Here is a 16,636-nt window from a genome sequence, read left to right as displayed (position 1 = left end):
TCTGATATAGTTGTGCACAGTCAACAGTACAAGAAAAATTAAAAAGTACACATCCGATATGCAGAACCGAGAGAGAGGATGAAGTTCATTTCGTTTTTTGCTGTCCTGCATTGGATGATCTTAGAAAAAGATTCATCCCTTCAAAGTATTATAGCAGACCAACCTTTGTCAGACTAATATTATTAATGTCTTGCAGAAATGAATCTGTTATCAAGAAGTTCACAGTTTTTCTGTATAAGTTGTTTCAGAGAAGAACCATTATGAGCTGATACTACGATATTGTTCAAAGATATATATACTATATTCACAAATTACATGTACAATATTTTTGTGTCCATCATTTTCTAAAATGTTTCCTATTTATGTATATCCCCTTCAAATGGGGCCATGGCCTTTCTTGAATAAAATATTGTTATTGTTATCTCTGTGTGTGTGTCTCTCTCTCTTTCTCGCACTGTTGGGATTGTTTAAAGGATGGAGACATTTTGTTTTATCAGTTATCTGCATTTATAGAATTTATGTAAAGACCTCTTTCTGGGTCAGTAAGTAACATTTAGGGGCCCAGGCACTGTCATAGGTCTTGATAAAACCTTTTTTGCCATAACTTTATAAATACAGACACTGGACATGGTTGACAGTCATGAAATTATAAATAACTGTGAAAAAAAAACTTTTTCTCAGAACTCCCCAGTCCAAAACTGTACTTGTTCCTTTCTTAACATAGTATGAACTGTTTTTTTTTTATCGACTTGTAGTATCGTAATGGAAACAAAGGAATGAGTTTGAAACACCAAGTGAAAACTTTCAGAGTGCATGTTCATGCCAGTCATAAGCTTATTAAAAGGTTTAAAAACTCCTTCAGTGCCAGGGGGAAAACAGCAGAAAGTGGTGTTTCAGGTCATAAAACATTATCCAAAACAATAAGATAAGATATACCACTCTAGATGAACTGTGTGAATTTTCAGCCTTCCAGAGCTATTTCTCTTTTTTCTGATGACGTCATCAGTGACGTCACTGTGTGCATACGTATACGTTTATGGCAGTCAAGGGGTTTTAAACAATTTTTTTAGATTAAAAACCTGAATGTTGACAGCTTGGAAAACCAGTTTGAAAACGATCCTCTGGTGGAGTCCTTCAACATTTACCTGCAAACCTACCTCAGTCAGGCCCTAGAGCCCAGCTTCCTGGAAGCCATTCGAAAGTCTAGAGGTGAGTTTATATGTGTACACTGTGAGGCGGAGAATGCTCATTAGTAAAAGCAATACTGATATTTTTTTTAATATCAGTAATGGTGGTGATAAAATGACATTTGTAAATGTGGTACCCACCACTTTATGGCGGAGTGCGGAGCTGACATGTTGATATTTTCTGTATCAGTTATGGTAGAGATAAAATGACAGTGGTGGTGTGCAGGATTCTTTTGTGTGTGTGTATGTGAGATGATTTTTTTTTTCCTTGTCTTCTATTTCACCGCATTGCATCTGCTTTAACACATCTCATACGCAGCTTCACACAATCCTGTTCTGTCATTCAGCCAACACTAGCAGTCTGCAGATAGCTATTGATGTTGGGCCAGCATGAGGCCACAAACCAGAGGAGACCCAGCACTGCTGCACAGTCACTTCAGGGGTGTTCCATAGTGCTTGTTCATGATTCCTTATGTGGAGGCCACCACCCACTTTTCATTCAGCCCGAGATCCAGACTGCGTGAGCATCTCGCGTTGAGTGGAGACCTCCACCACCTGGTCCCTCCAACAACAGTCTCCATCAATAGTCCCACACGGAGAACTTTGCCACAGCAAACTCACCACAGACTTTGTCACAGACTCACCCCAACGACTGCCAAAAATCACCCCAAAGACCCACAAATCACCCCCAGAAGACTCCATCACAAATTCAAGCTGAAGATTTTGTCTCAAAGTCACTCTGAAGACTTTATCACAAATTACACCGAAGACTTTGTCACAGACTTACTTAAAGACTGTCAAAAACTTACCACAGAAACTATCACAAACTCAGCACAACACAAACTCAGCACAAAGACTTTGTCACGAACTCAGCACAAAGACTGTCACAAACTCACCCTGAAGACTTTGTCACAGACATGCCCTGACATTTGTCACACCACTCGCCCCAAAGACTGTCACAAACTCAACACAAAGACTTGGCCACAAACTCATCACAAAAACTTTGTCACAAACTTGTAATGAAGCACTTTTGTCACAAACTCAACCCCAAGACTTTCAGACTGACCACAGTGACAGATGTACAGGGGAAATAGAATATTATTGGAGCATGAGAGCAAAGTTCCAAAGGCCACTGATTTTGGACAGTTATTCTGTATACTTTGATGACTAATCAGAATGAAGACGATGATGGTGAAGCTATGGAAATCACTTTATGTTTTGGAAATGGGTAACAAGGTTATACTCTTCTTTTCCTGTCATTATATGTGTCTGTCCTGATGCCAAGCAGGTCCCAGAGATACAGACACCTGCATGACCTGCAGTGCTGGTCAGGAAACTGATAAGCAACATCCCCCCCAATCCCCCACACCCCACCCACCCACCCCGAAAAGAAACATCCGTGAAGTGGATGATACTCATCTGTGTGGTCCCTGTCTTGCGATTAGATTCTGTAGCATGCCACCGAACTCAGGATAAGAGTTGGCTGCAGGCTGAAAAATCCTGTCGGGATATATGCTTCTTATGTGGTTTGAACCTGTCTCATTCTGTGAGACAAACCACTTTGTCTTGGAGGGTGGTTTTAATAATGTGTTAATGAAAAAGAGCAAGGGTTGGGAATATTTCGCATATGAAAAGCATACATGCATGCACGCTTGCGCATGCACACACACACACACCACACACACACACACACACACACACACACACACACATGCAGACACACATGCTGTCATGCTGTCTCTCACTGGTCACACATACGCACACATACACCCAGGATACACTCATGACAGATGAATGCAGACACACTCAGATACCATTGTCTGCATGAGAACATGAATGTGTACAAAGTGTGTGGTATGAAGATGGAAGAAAACTTCTTCTTTTTCAGACACGTTCTACCTGGACCCAATGGAGAAGATAGACCGGAAGATTGCAGACAAACTGGAAGGAATCGACAGACTGGTGCAGTGGAAACCCAACTTCAGGGTTGGTAACCTCTCTCAATTCTTTCCCTTTCTTCATCCTCCCCCCCTCCCCCACCCCCGTCCCTGTTTCATCCTGTCTCTTTCCTACTGTTTCTTTCATTCTCATTTTCTCATACCCGTTCTCTCTCTTTCTCTGTCTCTTACTCTTACAAGATTCACATGTGTAATTGCTGTATGATTGCCCCCTTCACTCAGAGACCTTGGCCTAATTCTCTTTTTGTGTGTGTGTTTGTGTACAATTTGCCTTTTGTGTCATCACATTTCAAATCCACTTTCCCTCTGGACTCATGGCTGTTACAGTCTGAAGAGTTGTCATTAGTGCATGTTTGGCTGACTGCTTTGACTGTTTCTGTGTGAGTGAGGCACAGGTGGAGGGGGGACTGTGTGAGGTGTACATGTTCCTCAACTACACAGGTGAAAGATTGAGCAACTCTGCTTTCCCCTGAAAGATAAGTTATCCTTGCTTCAACTGTATGCTTTGCTCTTCCAGCTGTATATTCACAAATGATTATCCTCACCATTTGCCTTCCAAATCTTATCAGTAGTAAACAGCAAACCTGGCTTTTTGCTGCCTGTTGAAGATACAGAGTTCTTTGAAGATATTGTCTTTCTTGCTGTAGGTTTTCTGTCCAAAAGTGTGCACATCAAGACAGACCCAGTTGTGTTCCCTCTTTTCTGCATGGCTTGGCTCTGCTGTCTGGAATTATGCATGGTGAAACTGGTGTCTCCAATGCCACCACAGACTCCACATTGAACTGAAAGAAAAAAAAGTATACTTTGTCACCATGCACTGTACCAGGAGGTGCTGATTGGCAGATCCTGGGGAGGTGTCCTAGTATTGCAGATGGCAAAAAGTTTGGTCAGAGCAAACGCACCTGAGTCCGTCAAAGTACAGTGTTACAGGCCAGCCACGGAATATACGAAGGATCTCCACTTGTTAGCCGATGCACTTCACAGACATAACCTCCTGTCTGGATTTGTCCATGTTTGCACTGGAAAACCAACCAAAAATGTCACAGCATTATGAACAACTGAAAAATACGTAGCTGTTCTGGAAAAAAAAAAAAAAAATGCATGCGACTGATCTCTTCAGACGATTACAATGGCAGTTTTGGCACACAAACACCAGGATTCTATCAGAACCGAAAATTTAGAAAGGCCACAAAATGAATTGGAAGACCAACGTGGCAACAAGGAGGAACTTCATTGAGAACTGCACAGAAAAGGCTCTTAAACATTGATGAAGAGGATGTGTGCAAATCACCACCAAAGGCAAAATTTTGTGAGTGTTGTCTGGTGGTGAGCAGTGTGTTCAGATCCATAAGAAAGTGTATTCCCAGACAGGGAATTTCCTGCAGCGAGGTCAGAAAGAAGGCTGGTTTTTGGACTGTGTGAATGCGATTTTCCAGTAAGCCATGGTGGTAGTGATAACTGTCGTCAACAAAAATCAGTCCAAAAAAAAGAAGACACAAGAAAGAGTGAAGAAAGCAGGATTCATAAGATATCTTGGTTTGTTTTCGTATGAAAACATCAACAAAGAACACTGAGGGATTACTTGTTTGGTCAGAATGTGGTGTTCTATGACTGCAACCAAGTGTTACATGGTGTTACTGTTTTTTGGGGTTTTTTTTTGATGATTTTTAGAAGCTGTAGCACTGAAAGTCTGAGTCAGATTCTGGGATAGGTATGTCTTGATTTTTTTTTTCTTTCTTTCTTTCTGCATTCGTGGGCTGCAACTCCCACGTTCACTCGTATATACGCGAGTGGGCTTTTACGTGTATGACCGTTTTTAACCCGCCATGTAAGCAGCCATACTCCGCTTTCGGGGGGTGTGCATGCTGATTTCAGCCATTTTCCATTGAAACATTTCCTGGCTGGCAGAAGTCTGAGCATGAACGTTGATCAGAAAGATGTGTGTCTTTCACACTCAGTATGCAGCTTTTGTTTTTGGTAGTAGTTTGTAAACAAAATTCTGACTTTTTTTTTTCTTTTTTCTTTTTTCTTTTTTTAACTTGAAGAACTTGAATGTTGATGTGATGCATTCAAGGCAATATGTTCATTAAAAAAAAAAAATGTTTTTTTAACAATGACAGAAGAATGCAAGTTGACCATTCATTGAGAACTACTTTCCCTCATGTTCAACACATACTGTCATTGCAGGAAGCCATGAGGACCAAGCCCCAGATGCGTGAAATCGACCGACCCAACCTGAAGCAGTCTTGTCAGGTAACCTGATAAGTTAACAGATAATTTAGATAGGATAAGATACATACAACCTAATTGTCCATAAATTCACAGAAATGCGTCTTTTGGCTTCAGTACACATAACATAAAACATGCAGAGCACAGTCAGGTTTAGAACATGCCCATGCTTTAAAACATGTATCACAGTAGCTCAAGTAATGAAATTAATGTTGACTAGGTAAGAAAAACACTGTCGTTGACATTGATATAAAAGATCAGCTAACATTCATTACATGCTACTCACAAACTCATCCACTCACGTCTGTACACACCAAAACACCCCACCCGCCTCAAACATTCTCATATATCAGTACACGTCTGGCAACAATAGAATGCCAGCCATGCTACATATTATGAAGGTGTTAGGAAATACATGTTTCAACAAGACAAGGATTAAGAAATTAAAAATAAGAGAGAGAACAGGTTAATCATGTGTTGAGGAAGAGTTGTGGGGTCTGTTTGCTGGTCTGTCTGTCACAGTGTCAGCCTGCCTGTGTGAGTTTGTCTAGATTTGACACTTGAAAGGCTTGATTAATTGGGATTGAATTTGCTGTCGCTTCAAACACAAGGAGAGTTTTGTAACTGTATTATGGGTACATCGTTTCTCACTCGAAAAGGTTAAAACTACTTAAAAGTGGGAGTATGGGTACGTCATTTTTCACTCAGAAAGGTTAACTCTTTGAGCCTTGACCACCGGTTTACCGGTGGTGGAGAGGGGTGTCATAATGCCTGGCCACCGGTTGAGCAGTGCGTAAACACTTGTGTCGTGCTTTGCTATTGGTTGACTTATATTGAAGAGCCAGTCAGAAAACCGTAATATTCTGATGCCAGCGAACGCAGTACCAACATTGCCGCACCCCCTCATTGTGTTTTGTGCATGTGCTTTGGATAAAAAAGATCGATTTCTGCTATGAAGCATGCAGAGTCTCAACCTGACACGCCTCCTTTAATCAACTGATTCTGTATGCTCAGATTCATTTTCAACATCACTATCTGTAGTAAAATCATCCGATTCGAATTCCACTTCACTATCAGAGTAATCATTGTCATACTTTACTTCCGATAAATCATCAAGCATATCAATTACTTCCTGTGTTGTGTACAGTTGTTTTCTCGCACATTTTGTCCCCGATTTCTGCCCTGGCAGGCCAGGTTGAGACTCTGCACGCTTCAAGTGTTTACACACTGCTCAACCGGTGGCCGGGCATTATGTCATTTTTCTCTGCCACCGGTAAAGCGGTGGTCAGGGCTCAAGGGGTTTAATACCAATTATTTGCAAATTTTGGCTCAGGAGCTCAGGCAGAAGGGTTAAAATTGCTCAGGGACTCAGGGTTCAAAGGGTTAAAACTAATTAAAAGTGGGAGCCATGTGTGTGTGCAGTTGTCTGTGTATGTGAGAGACAGAGAGAGAGGATAAGAGGTGTTGTGTGTTGTTGTTTGTTTTGTTTTTTGTAAGATCTGCTGGGACCAAGTAACATGGTATCAGTGTATTAAAAGGAGAAAAAGATGATTGAAACAAATTTTAAAGGTCTGTGTATTTTCAAAGTCAGGTGTAAACATATATAGTAATTTTTATCTGCATGGCACAAGGTCACTGTCGAACTGAGACTTTATTCAGTATATTCATTGTGGAATTGTGTGACAAACAATTAACAGAAAAATGTAAACAGAAAAGAAAACCACACTTCACCATACTTGTGATTACTAAACCACACAAAATGCACTGACAACAGTGCAGACCCTAAGAATCAGGGAATCCAATAGGAACAATGCAGACTCTAAAAATCAAGGAATCCATTGGCAACAATACAGACTCAAAATATCAGGGAATCTAAACTGAAACAAAACAAAGAATTGCAGTTTGTGTGTCTGCTGACCGAGGACTATATGCAATGCTGTGTGATGGTTTTTTTGACAGGCCTGCGAGAAATCCTCCCCACCAACCATCAAGTCTGTGTTATTCCATGGCGCCGCCTACGACCGATTTCTGCTGACTGACCTCCCAGGCTCTGAAAGTGTCTCACAGGTAACATCCACACCCACCCCATCAGTCAAAAAAATTTTTTTTTTTTTTTTTTTTGTTCTGTTTTTAGTTATTAATTGTCTGGAGAGGCCAGAGTCTAGAGGGGATCATTTTGAAAAGTCCCAGGGGTGGCAGAGATGAGAAAGAGGTGCACATGAGAAAGAGTTGGCAGAGGGGCCCAAGCTGGCAGTCTACTGTTCGAGCATGAGCTGGGTCTATGTTTAGCCCCATCACCCAAATGAGGGGGATATTCCTGTGTCCTGTTGGAAGACATGACAACATGCAATAATTGGGAATCAATCATTCAAGGGAAAAAGGAGAGAGAGACGTTCAGATGCACAGGTGGCAGGAATGGAAGATGGCTGCCGGAAATGAGAGTGCTGCATTGGCATACATAGGGGAGGTAATAATGTAATAAGGCAGGTACTAGCGGCAGCTGCTTTTAATTTCTTTGTCTGAGCGGAGTGGTATTTTTCTTAGGACACGAATCCAACCCTACACGAATATGTTTGATTGAATATGATTTTAGGGGTGGGATTTTTGTTTCATTTTTTAATGAGCCGATGTGTACATGATGGCTCTCATCATATTTCTTTCTCTTTTTATTCCCTCCTTTTTTTTCAGTTCTTTTGTTTAAAAAAAATAAATAATAATGATAAACATTCATTTTGAAGTTCTGATGAGAATTGAGCAAGAGTAATTTTATTCAGCATGGTTTTGACATGGTGTGACTGTATGAGTGCGCATGGTTTGGCCAAGGGGTGACAGTATGAATGTGCATGGTTTCGACAAGCTGTGACTCTATGTTTGTGCATGGTTTTGATAAGGTGTGACTGTGTGTATGTGCATGGTTTTGATAAAATGTGACGTATGTATGTGTAAGGTTTTGACATGGTTTGATTGTATGTACATTGTTTTGACAAGGTGTGACGATATACACGCATGGTTTTGAGAAAGGTGCGATTGTGACTATGTTTGTGCATGGTTTTGACAAGGTGTGACTATATATATGTTCATAGTTTGACAAGGTGTGACTGTATACATATACATGGTTTTTATAAGGTGTGACTGTGTGATAAAGTGTTACTGAATGAGTATGCATGGTTTTGACAAAGGTGTCACTGTATTGGCGTGTGCATGGATTTGAAAAGGTGTGGTTTGACAAAGGTGTGACTGTATGTATGTGCATGACAGGAGTTCCTTGTGGGAAAGTTCACAGCACCATACATCACCCAGTACCACAGCCTGCACCACTACAAACATCACCTGTTGCAGCGGTGTAAGGCCAAGGTGGGTGAGATTTCTTTTGTCATGGTGGGGGGTCGAGGGGGGGAATGGGGTGGGGTGGTGAATGTTCATAGTTTTCCACTCAACTGTGATGGATGCTCTTTTACTGAGAAGTGTGGAGAAAAAAGGGAAAAGAAGATAAGCGTGTGTGTGTAATTCGACTCTTGGATGCCCTTTTCTGAAAAGTATGCAATAAAAAGGAGAGAAGGGGGAGAGAACAAATGAGCTTGTGTGTTTGTGTATGATTTAACTATTGTGTGCAGAAAAAGAGAGAGGAGAGAGTGTGCATGTGCGACTCGACTGATGGGTACTAATTTCTGAGAAGTATGCAGGAAAAAATCAGAAAAAAATGTAACGCTGGATGTGGGAGGCTTCTTTTGACCCCAAAGATTGAGATGGACGGGAAAATGCTAGTATATATGTATGTTTGTAATTGTGTGTGTATGTTGGGGGCATCTGTTGCAGTCATGGGATTTGAGTGGGAAGTCCTTGTTGTCAAGTTGTAGTTTTTGACTGCCCAGGTTTACATGGTAAGAGAGAGCCAGACGAGTGAAGACCTTGTCAACGAAAGCATCCTGGATCGGTGTCTGGTGGACAGAACCTGGGTCCTCAAGGTGTGTATGGGTATGCATGTGTGTGCAGGGCGTGTTAGTGTGTTGTCTGTCTGGCTTGTGGTTGTGTTGGAGTGTATGTTGTGCACATGTGTTGTGCGTTATCTGTGTAGTGTCCTTTTTGGGGTCAGACAGTTGAGTTCATTCAGGGCCGCTGTGAGTTATAGATTTCAGCTCCTCTCTTCCCCCTTTTATCAGTAGTTTATGGAGGTTGTAAGTCCAGGGCTGATGCGTGGAGAAATAATGCATTGAGATCTTCTGTTCCCCTCCACCCCCACCCCACTTTTTTTTTTTTAAGATTGTTTGTAGTTTTTGTCAACTTTTTCCACATTGTCCCCAAGCAAAGTTGTGCTGCACAGATGTTCCCTGTGGATGATAAAGTTATCATGGTCATACAAGCATCCACCCCCATAACCCCCCACCCCCCACCCCCCAACCCCTTGTGCATGCATCCCCTACATGCTGTGAAAGCCTGTGTGCAAGCAGAGGGCTTGGGCGCATCTGGCACACATGACCCAGGGATTCTGTTTGTTTAGCAGCTGAGGATCAGGTCACAGAAATCTTCATCAAAAGTTCAGTTGTTGTGTGGTGGGTTGTTTCCGTTATGGCCCATGCGAGGTGTGCTACCTTCTTTACTACTCAGGGACATGCCACAGGTTGTTCGCTGCCCTGAGGCTTGGTTCTTAGGACTAACTCCCTTGTCATATGGAAGTGTATTGATCAATTCTTTCGAAGAGAGAAGGGGTGGGGGAGGATTGGGTCTATGGACATACTGCTGAAACACTCCCATGACTTTGAAGGATGGTCAGGGAGGGAGGAGGGTGGTGGGGGAGCATGTGTGGGGCAAGGGTTGGGGGGGTTGTTGTGGGCACTGAAAGAGTGATGTGTGACAGCTTGGACACGATGTTGGCTCCACAACGTGTGTCCTTGCTAATGCTGCCTTCCCGTCTTGAGTACCTGGCATCATGCTTCTGCATAATATTATGTTGGATGATGTGTGTTCTTGGGTCATGTTTTGGTGGTGGTGGTGGTTTTTCAGTGTTATTATTCTGTCTTTTGTTGACCCGTACTCTTTCCTCCTCTCAACTTTTTGGATGAATTATGGTAATAAGATTGTATTTATCATTGGACTGGGTGGTCATTTGTTTTTAATTATGATTAATAAATTGTATTTATCACAAGATTCAATGTTTGTCTTTTTAATATGATGATTAGATGTGTGTTTATCATGAGACAGTGCTTTTTTCAAATCATAATAAATGGATCATGTTTATCACGAGACTGTGTTTCAGGCTGATTTAGCAAACTTAAGTTTTTGCAATGAGGATTGGATATTTTGTATTGTGTGTGATCTTGATTGACAGAATATTGTGTGAGAAGGATGGACAGTGTTGACTCTGTTGTGTACAGTTTCAGTTTCAAGGTGTCAAAGCGTGCGGACTGATCGATATACGTTACACCACATCCGCTAAAATTTTGTGTACAAAAGTGACCAGTGCAGACTGAAGCAGCTGTTTGTGTGTTTTCCTGTGTGCAGATCTTTCAAGACTTCAAAGAGTTACTGGGAGAGCTGAAATGAAAAGTGAAGCCACCAGCTGCCTTCTGACAGCATTGGCCAGTCCCCTCCAACTTACCTCCTATTGGCCAGTGCCCACAGTTATGCCTTCCAAGCCTGTCATCGTCATCGTCCACTTTCTCCTCGTCCAGCCCCTTTCGGCATCTCTGTGTTTCGTTATGCATGTTTCCCTGGTGGAGGGAGACCAGTCAACAATGGCGTCCACGTGTTGCTCAGTGTGTGAGAGTTCTGTGTCTCACTGCATTTACCCTGCATGACGGCAACATTCTTTTTATTTTATTTTTTAACGACAGCAACAAAACGTTTAACTGAATCACATGTGTGTGTTTAAACGAATGAGCTGGGCCCTGAACACATGTGTGTTTGTGTATATACTTTGTTTATGTGTGTGCATGATCTTGTTTGGACACCACCTGGCCAGCAGAGTGTACATAGTGACTGTATTATAAAAAAAAAAAATTTAAAGGGGGTGGGGGCGGGGGGCCTTCATGCATGTTGGTTTTGTACACATGTGGACTGTAGATTATCCAAACACCAGATTTTTGCGCAAGTGACTGCATCTTCAGACATGGCAGCTACGTGTTCATCTATACAAGAGCAATAACCGCATGTGAGTGCATGAAGCACCATGTGTATCGGATGGCAGTGGAAGCTTATGTTTTGTTTCAGTCAGTGGTCCTTAAGATTTGTGCAGCAGCTGTGTGATAGTGCTGCATTTTGAACTTGAGATGGGTTTTGTGGAAAGGGCAGGGTGGGTAACTTGTGTTGGTTATGTTGCCGTTTAGCTTCTTCCGCATTTAGCGTTCAGTTCTAGGGTACCTTTTTGTAGGAGAAGGCTGTTGTTACCTGTGTGCGGTGGAACGACGGTGTACTGTGTTGCGACAGCTACTATGCAGCTGGCTGCCCACGCCCCCATCAGCAAAGTGTATAACGTTCATCGACTTCCTTCTTCTCAGAAACATCATGTCCCAGTGCCTGTTGTGAACTGTGTCAGACTGTAAGGACAGAGCAGGGACGTCACTATTTAACCTGGCCAATGAACAGTGCTGCCCACTGACCCTAGAAGGAACACTTGTGTTGAAAACCGGATAACTTTGGTCTGTCTCTACACATACTCCTCGGTCAGCGACAAGAGAGGAATAGACTTTAGATAAGTTTGTGTTTTTTCTCTCTTTTTAAAAAAAAATATTGTGTTTCTTGCGCTCATATTCTTTTCTTTTTTTTCTTCTTCTTTTTTTAAAGAATGGGAGGGTTGATGCTAATGGTCAGAACTTGTTTCTATTTCTGTGTCTAGATTTGTGTGTGTGGTTGGTGGGTTTCAAAACCTTCTGTGTGTTTGTGTGGTTTTTTAATCATTTGTGTAAACAAAGTGAGTCTATGTTTTAACCTGGTGTTCGGTTGTCTGTGTGTGCATCTGTGTGTCCGTGGTAAACTTTAACATTGCCATTTTCTTTGCAAATATTTTGTCAGTTGACACCAAATTTGGCATAAAAATAGGAAAAATTTAGCTCTTTCCAGTCATCTTGTTTAAAACAATATTGCACCTCTGGGATGGGCACACAAAAAAAAGAAGAAAAAAAAAAGCCAAATTATATGCAAACTGAATTTACTGGGTTTTTTTGTTTTTGTTTTTTTTCTCTAAACTTGGCACTTTGATCTGATATTCTGACACAGCATCAGGAGCAGTCATTTTTATCATTTTTTGTTCAAACAGGAACTTCTTTTGCTAAGCATGGAAGTTATATTTCTGGCGCATGTCTTTGGTGCAGATAGTAAAAAAGGAAAATTAATCTGTAATAATGTAGGTTAATTTGCTTTAAACTGATCTTTCTCATCTTAAACATTACATTTTGAAATTATACTTTATAATTAATACATAAAAAGCTTGTGTGTTTTACTCTCAGTGTACAGGGCTTTCACTATGTTCATTCGCCCAAGTGGTCTTTTTCAGAAAATAATGAAATCAATACTACGAGTGGACTTCATGGATCTATTGGCTGGGCCCTGAAGGTCATGGGCAATAATCAGTTGCATACACATATTTATACATATTCAAAGCGCCTGCTCATATTCATCATGAATTCGAAGGACGCCATTTTGTTTCAATTTGTTGACCTGCCCGTTCAATCCTATGTTCAATCGACAATACACAATAACGTGATGGAAAGTTGGAGAAGGAGACCGTAAAATATTTATTCAGAGAAAGATTTGTGAACGCCTCATCACTTAATAGATTATGCCCCAAACTGCCATAAAAATATCCACAAAATCAGTCGGAATTCACAGTTAAAAATAATAAACCATGAGAGTTAATACCCTTGATGAAACATAAAAATTTCCAGTCTTGACTTTTCTCAAAATGAAATCCTTTTCACTTCCTACGCATTTAGAAGTACTTGTACTTGGCTCTACATGTTATTAGTTTACCAAAATACTCAATTTTCATATCAACTTTAAAACTATAAAACTAGAATGAACATAATTGAGAAATTGAATCGACCATGTCGTACATTCCCGGCGGGTGTAACTAAACTTGTACATCTATCTAGATCTAGAGAAAAAATGGCTAAATGTTGCAGTGTGATTGCAGCAATAGCCACGTCTCCTTTACTGTGGACTTAAAAAGAATTTTTAATTGCCCTTAAAGATTTTTTGAATGCCCAAGATACACCAGAATAATATGATTTTAAACAGCATTCTCACTGTGAATACCGCAATCGATTTATCACCCTTAAAAAAGCATGTTTAAATGTTAAATTTTTGAACATCAGTTAAGGAGCCACGATAGTGTATTGGGTAAGACAGTTTCTTCTCACCCGAACACGCGGGGTTCGAATCTGCCTTCAGGACTTTTTTCTTTTTTTTTTTAACCCGAAGCTTTATAATAACAAATACAGAACACATTTTAACAATTAGATTTTGTATCACAAGAGAGTCTTGAAGGCCTTGACTCTCTTGTTGTTGTTGTTTTTATTTAGATTCCTATAAACCTCGGTTTATCATCTCATCTGAAAGACTAGACGCCCAGGTTGATTTTCCAGTCAAACTTGGGAGAAAGGGCAAGAGCAGAATTCGAACCCACACCCTCACAGACTCCTGTATATATATATATATATTGGAAGCTTAGCGTCTTAACCATTCTGCCACTTCAACGCTTAGACCATACACATGGGCTCCCAGTTCAATGAAAACTCCTTTCTGATTTGTATTTTGCATTAAATGATACATTTAGCACTTCTTCTTCATCATCTTGAGTAATTTAATTTTATAGTGATTGTTCCATGTAATACAGGGTTCACAACAAATTAAGGATCACATGGAAACTTGTACAGTTTTCTTCTTGGGGGGTGTGGTGAAAAGATGCTGACTTTCCGTCAATCAACTGTGTCAGCTGCCAATGTGTTGAGAACCACTCACAGCCAGAGGTGTTTTCTCACAATTTTGGACTATGAAAATCCACAGCTATCATTTGTAAACAACTGAATAAATGTGATTCGGCTTAAACTTTGATTTTTTTTTGTTGTTGTTTTTTGTTTGTTTGTTTTTTGTTTACACTTTTTTCAAGCTGTTCATGGTGCATTTGTGCCTGTAAACAGCTGTTAGTGTGTTCAGTGAGAGACTAGTGGTAGACCATTTCCAGCCTGTGTAATTTAAATCATCTCAAATTTTTTTAACTTTTTATGAAAGCAGAGTACTTTAAAGTTTTATTAAATCCTTAACTTTCTTGAAAACCCTGTTTATATATACATATAAACAAATCAGTTTAGCCCACTTTAGGGGTTTATTTATAATGGACAGTTATCAGGTCACCTCTGAGTTCTGCTTCTAAATGTGAAGAAGAGGCTGAGGACAGCATTGGGTAAAAGGAACGCTTCAGCTGGCAATGTGGGTCACGAGAGAGAGAAATGAGGAAGAGAGCGAGCCTCTTTATTGTTTAGTGGCCTTGGATGTGGCAAGAGAATGGTGGCATGATGTGCTCTCACTTCAGCTTGCACATGAGAGAAGCTGCAAAGTGCCAGTGTGTTTGTAGCGTAGTGTACTTGAAGTACTTACGTGACTGTGTTCAGCCACACATACGTGCTAGTGCACATGTTCTCTGTGTGTGTGTGTGTGTGTGCATATGTGTTATTCATGTAGGAAATGAGAATTAAAAAAATATATTATAATCTTGTATGTGTTGGTTAGATGGTGGTTATATGTGTGCATGTGCGGTCACTTCTGTGCGTGTATGTATATTTAACAAATGTTTTGTATTTGTTTTTCCTTACACTCAGGGACTTCTTTTATTCAGATGAGAGGGGAGTGGGGTTGAGGATGGCGGTTTGTAGTCCCTTTGTCCAAATCATAAAAGCAATACTGTATCAGACCAGAAGATTGAAACTACACCCTGCACTGCTTGTGATGTCTTTTTTCTGCCTTACTGTCTACTGCTCTGTGTTCTCTTTATGGCATTGCATCATGAGCCGCTCACCCACATGCAGCCACACACCCTGTGGATTTCCAGTTCCACGGTGCCTCCGGGACCAGTGTTCGTTGGTGACATGAGGTCATCCTTATCTAGGAGAACCGCCAGCACACCTGTTCGGTCACTTGAAGAGGGGTGTCCTGCAATGCGTGTGCTGTTTGACATGTGCGGAATTTTGTAAACCCCCCTCCACACCCCCTCACCCTCTTCCTTCAGCCTGTCTCATCCCCCACACTCCCCTACTCCACCCCTTGCCCAGCGTACTCAAATAGATAAAACTCATCAAAAGTGTTGTTGAAATTTTGAAGAATTATTATATATGTGTGTATTTTTATATACATGTAGTGTGTGTGTGTGTGCATGTGTGTTCAGCTGGTTTATGATACCTTTGATTTTGTTTTTCATTATAATGCACATAATTTACAGCCTAAAGGTATCCTGGCCCATTCATACTTCCTGAATTATTTCATCAGGAAGCGTCACTAAATGACACATTGCTGCTTCAGCAATGGCTGGACATTTTTTGGGGGGAGGGGAGGGTTTAGGGTGGAAATGGAGTTGTTTCTTGTGCGTTTAGTTATTAGTTAGATATAGATGTATATAAATAAAATTAAATGCAGAAAAGGAGGAGTGTGGAGAAAACTGGGTGGTAGGGAGAAATAGTGTTGTTGAGGAATGAGTTTTGGCACCAAATATTCAAAGTTATCTGACTAGACAACAGGAAGTTTCTGCCCTCTGTCCAATAGTTGTGTGCCAGATTGTCCAGAATGAGTTTGGGGAGTATCAGTTGTCTGAAAGACGCTGTGGAAGTTAAACTATCTCCGTTTCCCAACCACTGGCCACACCTCCCTGTTCAGCACACACACGCACACACACACGCGCACTCACAAAGAATAGTCTGCATATTTTTCAGCTTGGTTTTTTGGTCAGTGTATGGCTTTATGCTTTCATATGACCATGTCAGAAGTACCATGAACCTGACTGCAGCATTGGACAGATAAAGAAAAGGAGATCTGGTGTGCTATTCTTTAGTTGTTTTTGTAAGGACGTGAGAGGGGGAGGGTGTACAACGACAGATTTTCTTTTTTTAGAAATAAAACAAAACAAAAAACATTCACAATGCAAAGAACAGGCAGGTGTCGAAAACATGCATTGTGCATCCACATTGTTACACTGAGATAACTGATACTTCCTCTTTTTTTTCTTTGGTAACATGCATAACATACATAATATGTATGTTTGTGTGTGTGCAGCATGGG

The 16,636-nt window shown here is 40.9% G+C and overlaps 1 protein-coding gene across 2 annotated transcripts in view; it reads left to right on the top strand.

The window, feature by feature from the left end:
• Nucleotides 1-16,180, top strand: part of LOC143301652 (uncharacterized) — a 30,838-nt gene extending 14,658 nt beyond the window's left edge. For both annotated transcript variants that reach the window (XM_076616085.1, XM_076616084.1), the window contains exons 9-15: nt 1,094-1,209; nt 3,076-3,173; nt 5,333-5,398; nt 7,334-7,441; nt 8,633-8,728; nt 9,247-9,339; nt 10,874-16,180. In XM_076616085.1, coding sequence (XP_076472200.1) covers nt 1,094-1,209; nt 3,076-3,173; nt 5,333-5,398; nt 7,334-7,441; nt 8,633-8,728; nt 9,247-9,339; nt 10,874-10,915 — 619 coding nt within the window. In that variant the 3' untranslated portion in view covers nt 10,916-16,180. The remainder of the gene's footprint in view (nt 1-1,093; nt 1,210-3,075; nt 3,174-5,332; nt 5,399-7,333; nt 7,442-8,632; nt 8,729-9,246; nt 9,340-10,873) is intronic.
• The last annotated feature ends 456 nt before the right edge of the window (nt 16,181-16,636 follow it).

This window comes from Babylonia areolata, chromosome 27, assembly GCF_041734735.1.
Source record: "Babylonia areolata isolate BAREFJ2019XMU chromosome 27, ASM4173473v1, whole genome shotgun sequence".
Classification (NCBI taxonomy): domain Eukaryota; kingdom Metazoa; phylum Mollusca; class Gastropoda; order Neogastropoda; family Buccinidae; genus Babylonia; species Babylonia areolata.
This window is presented reverse-complemented; position numbering and strand designations above follow the sequence as displayed.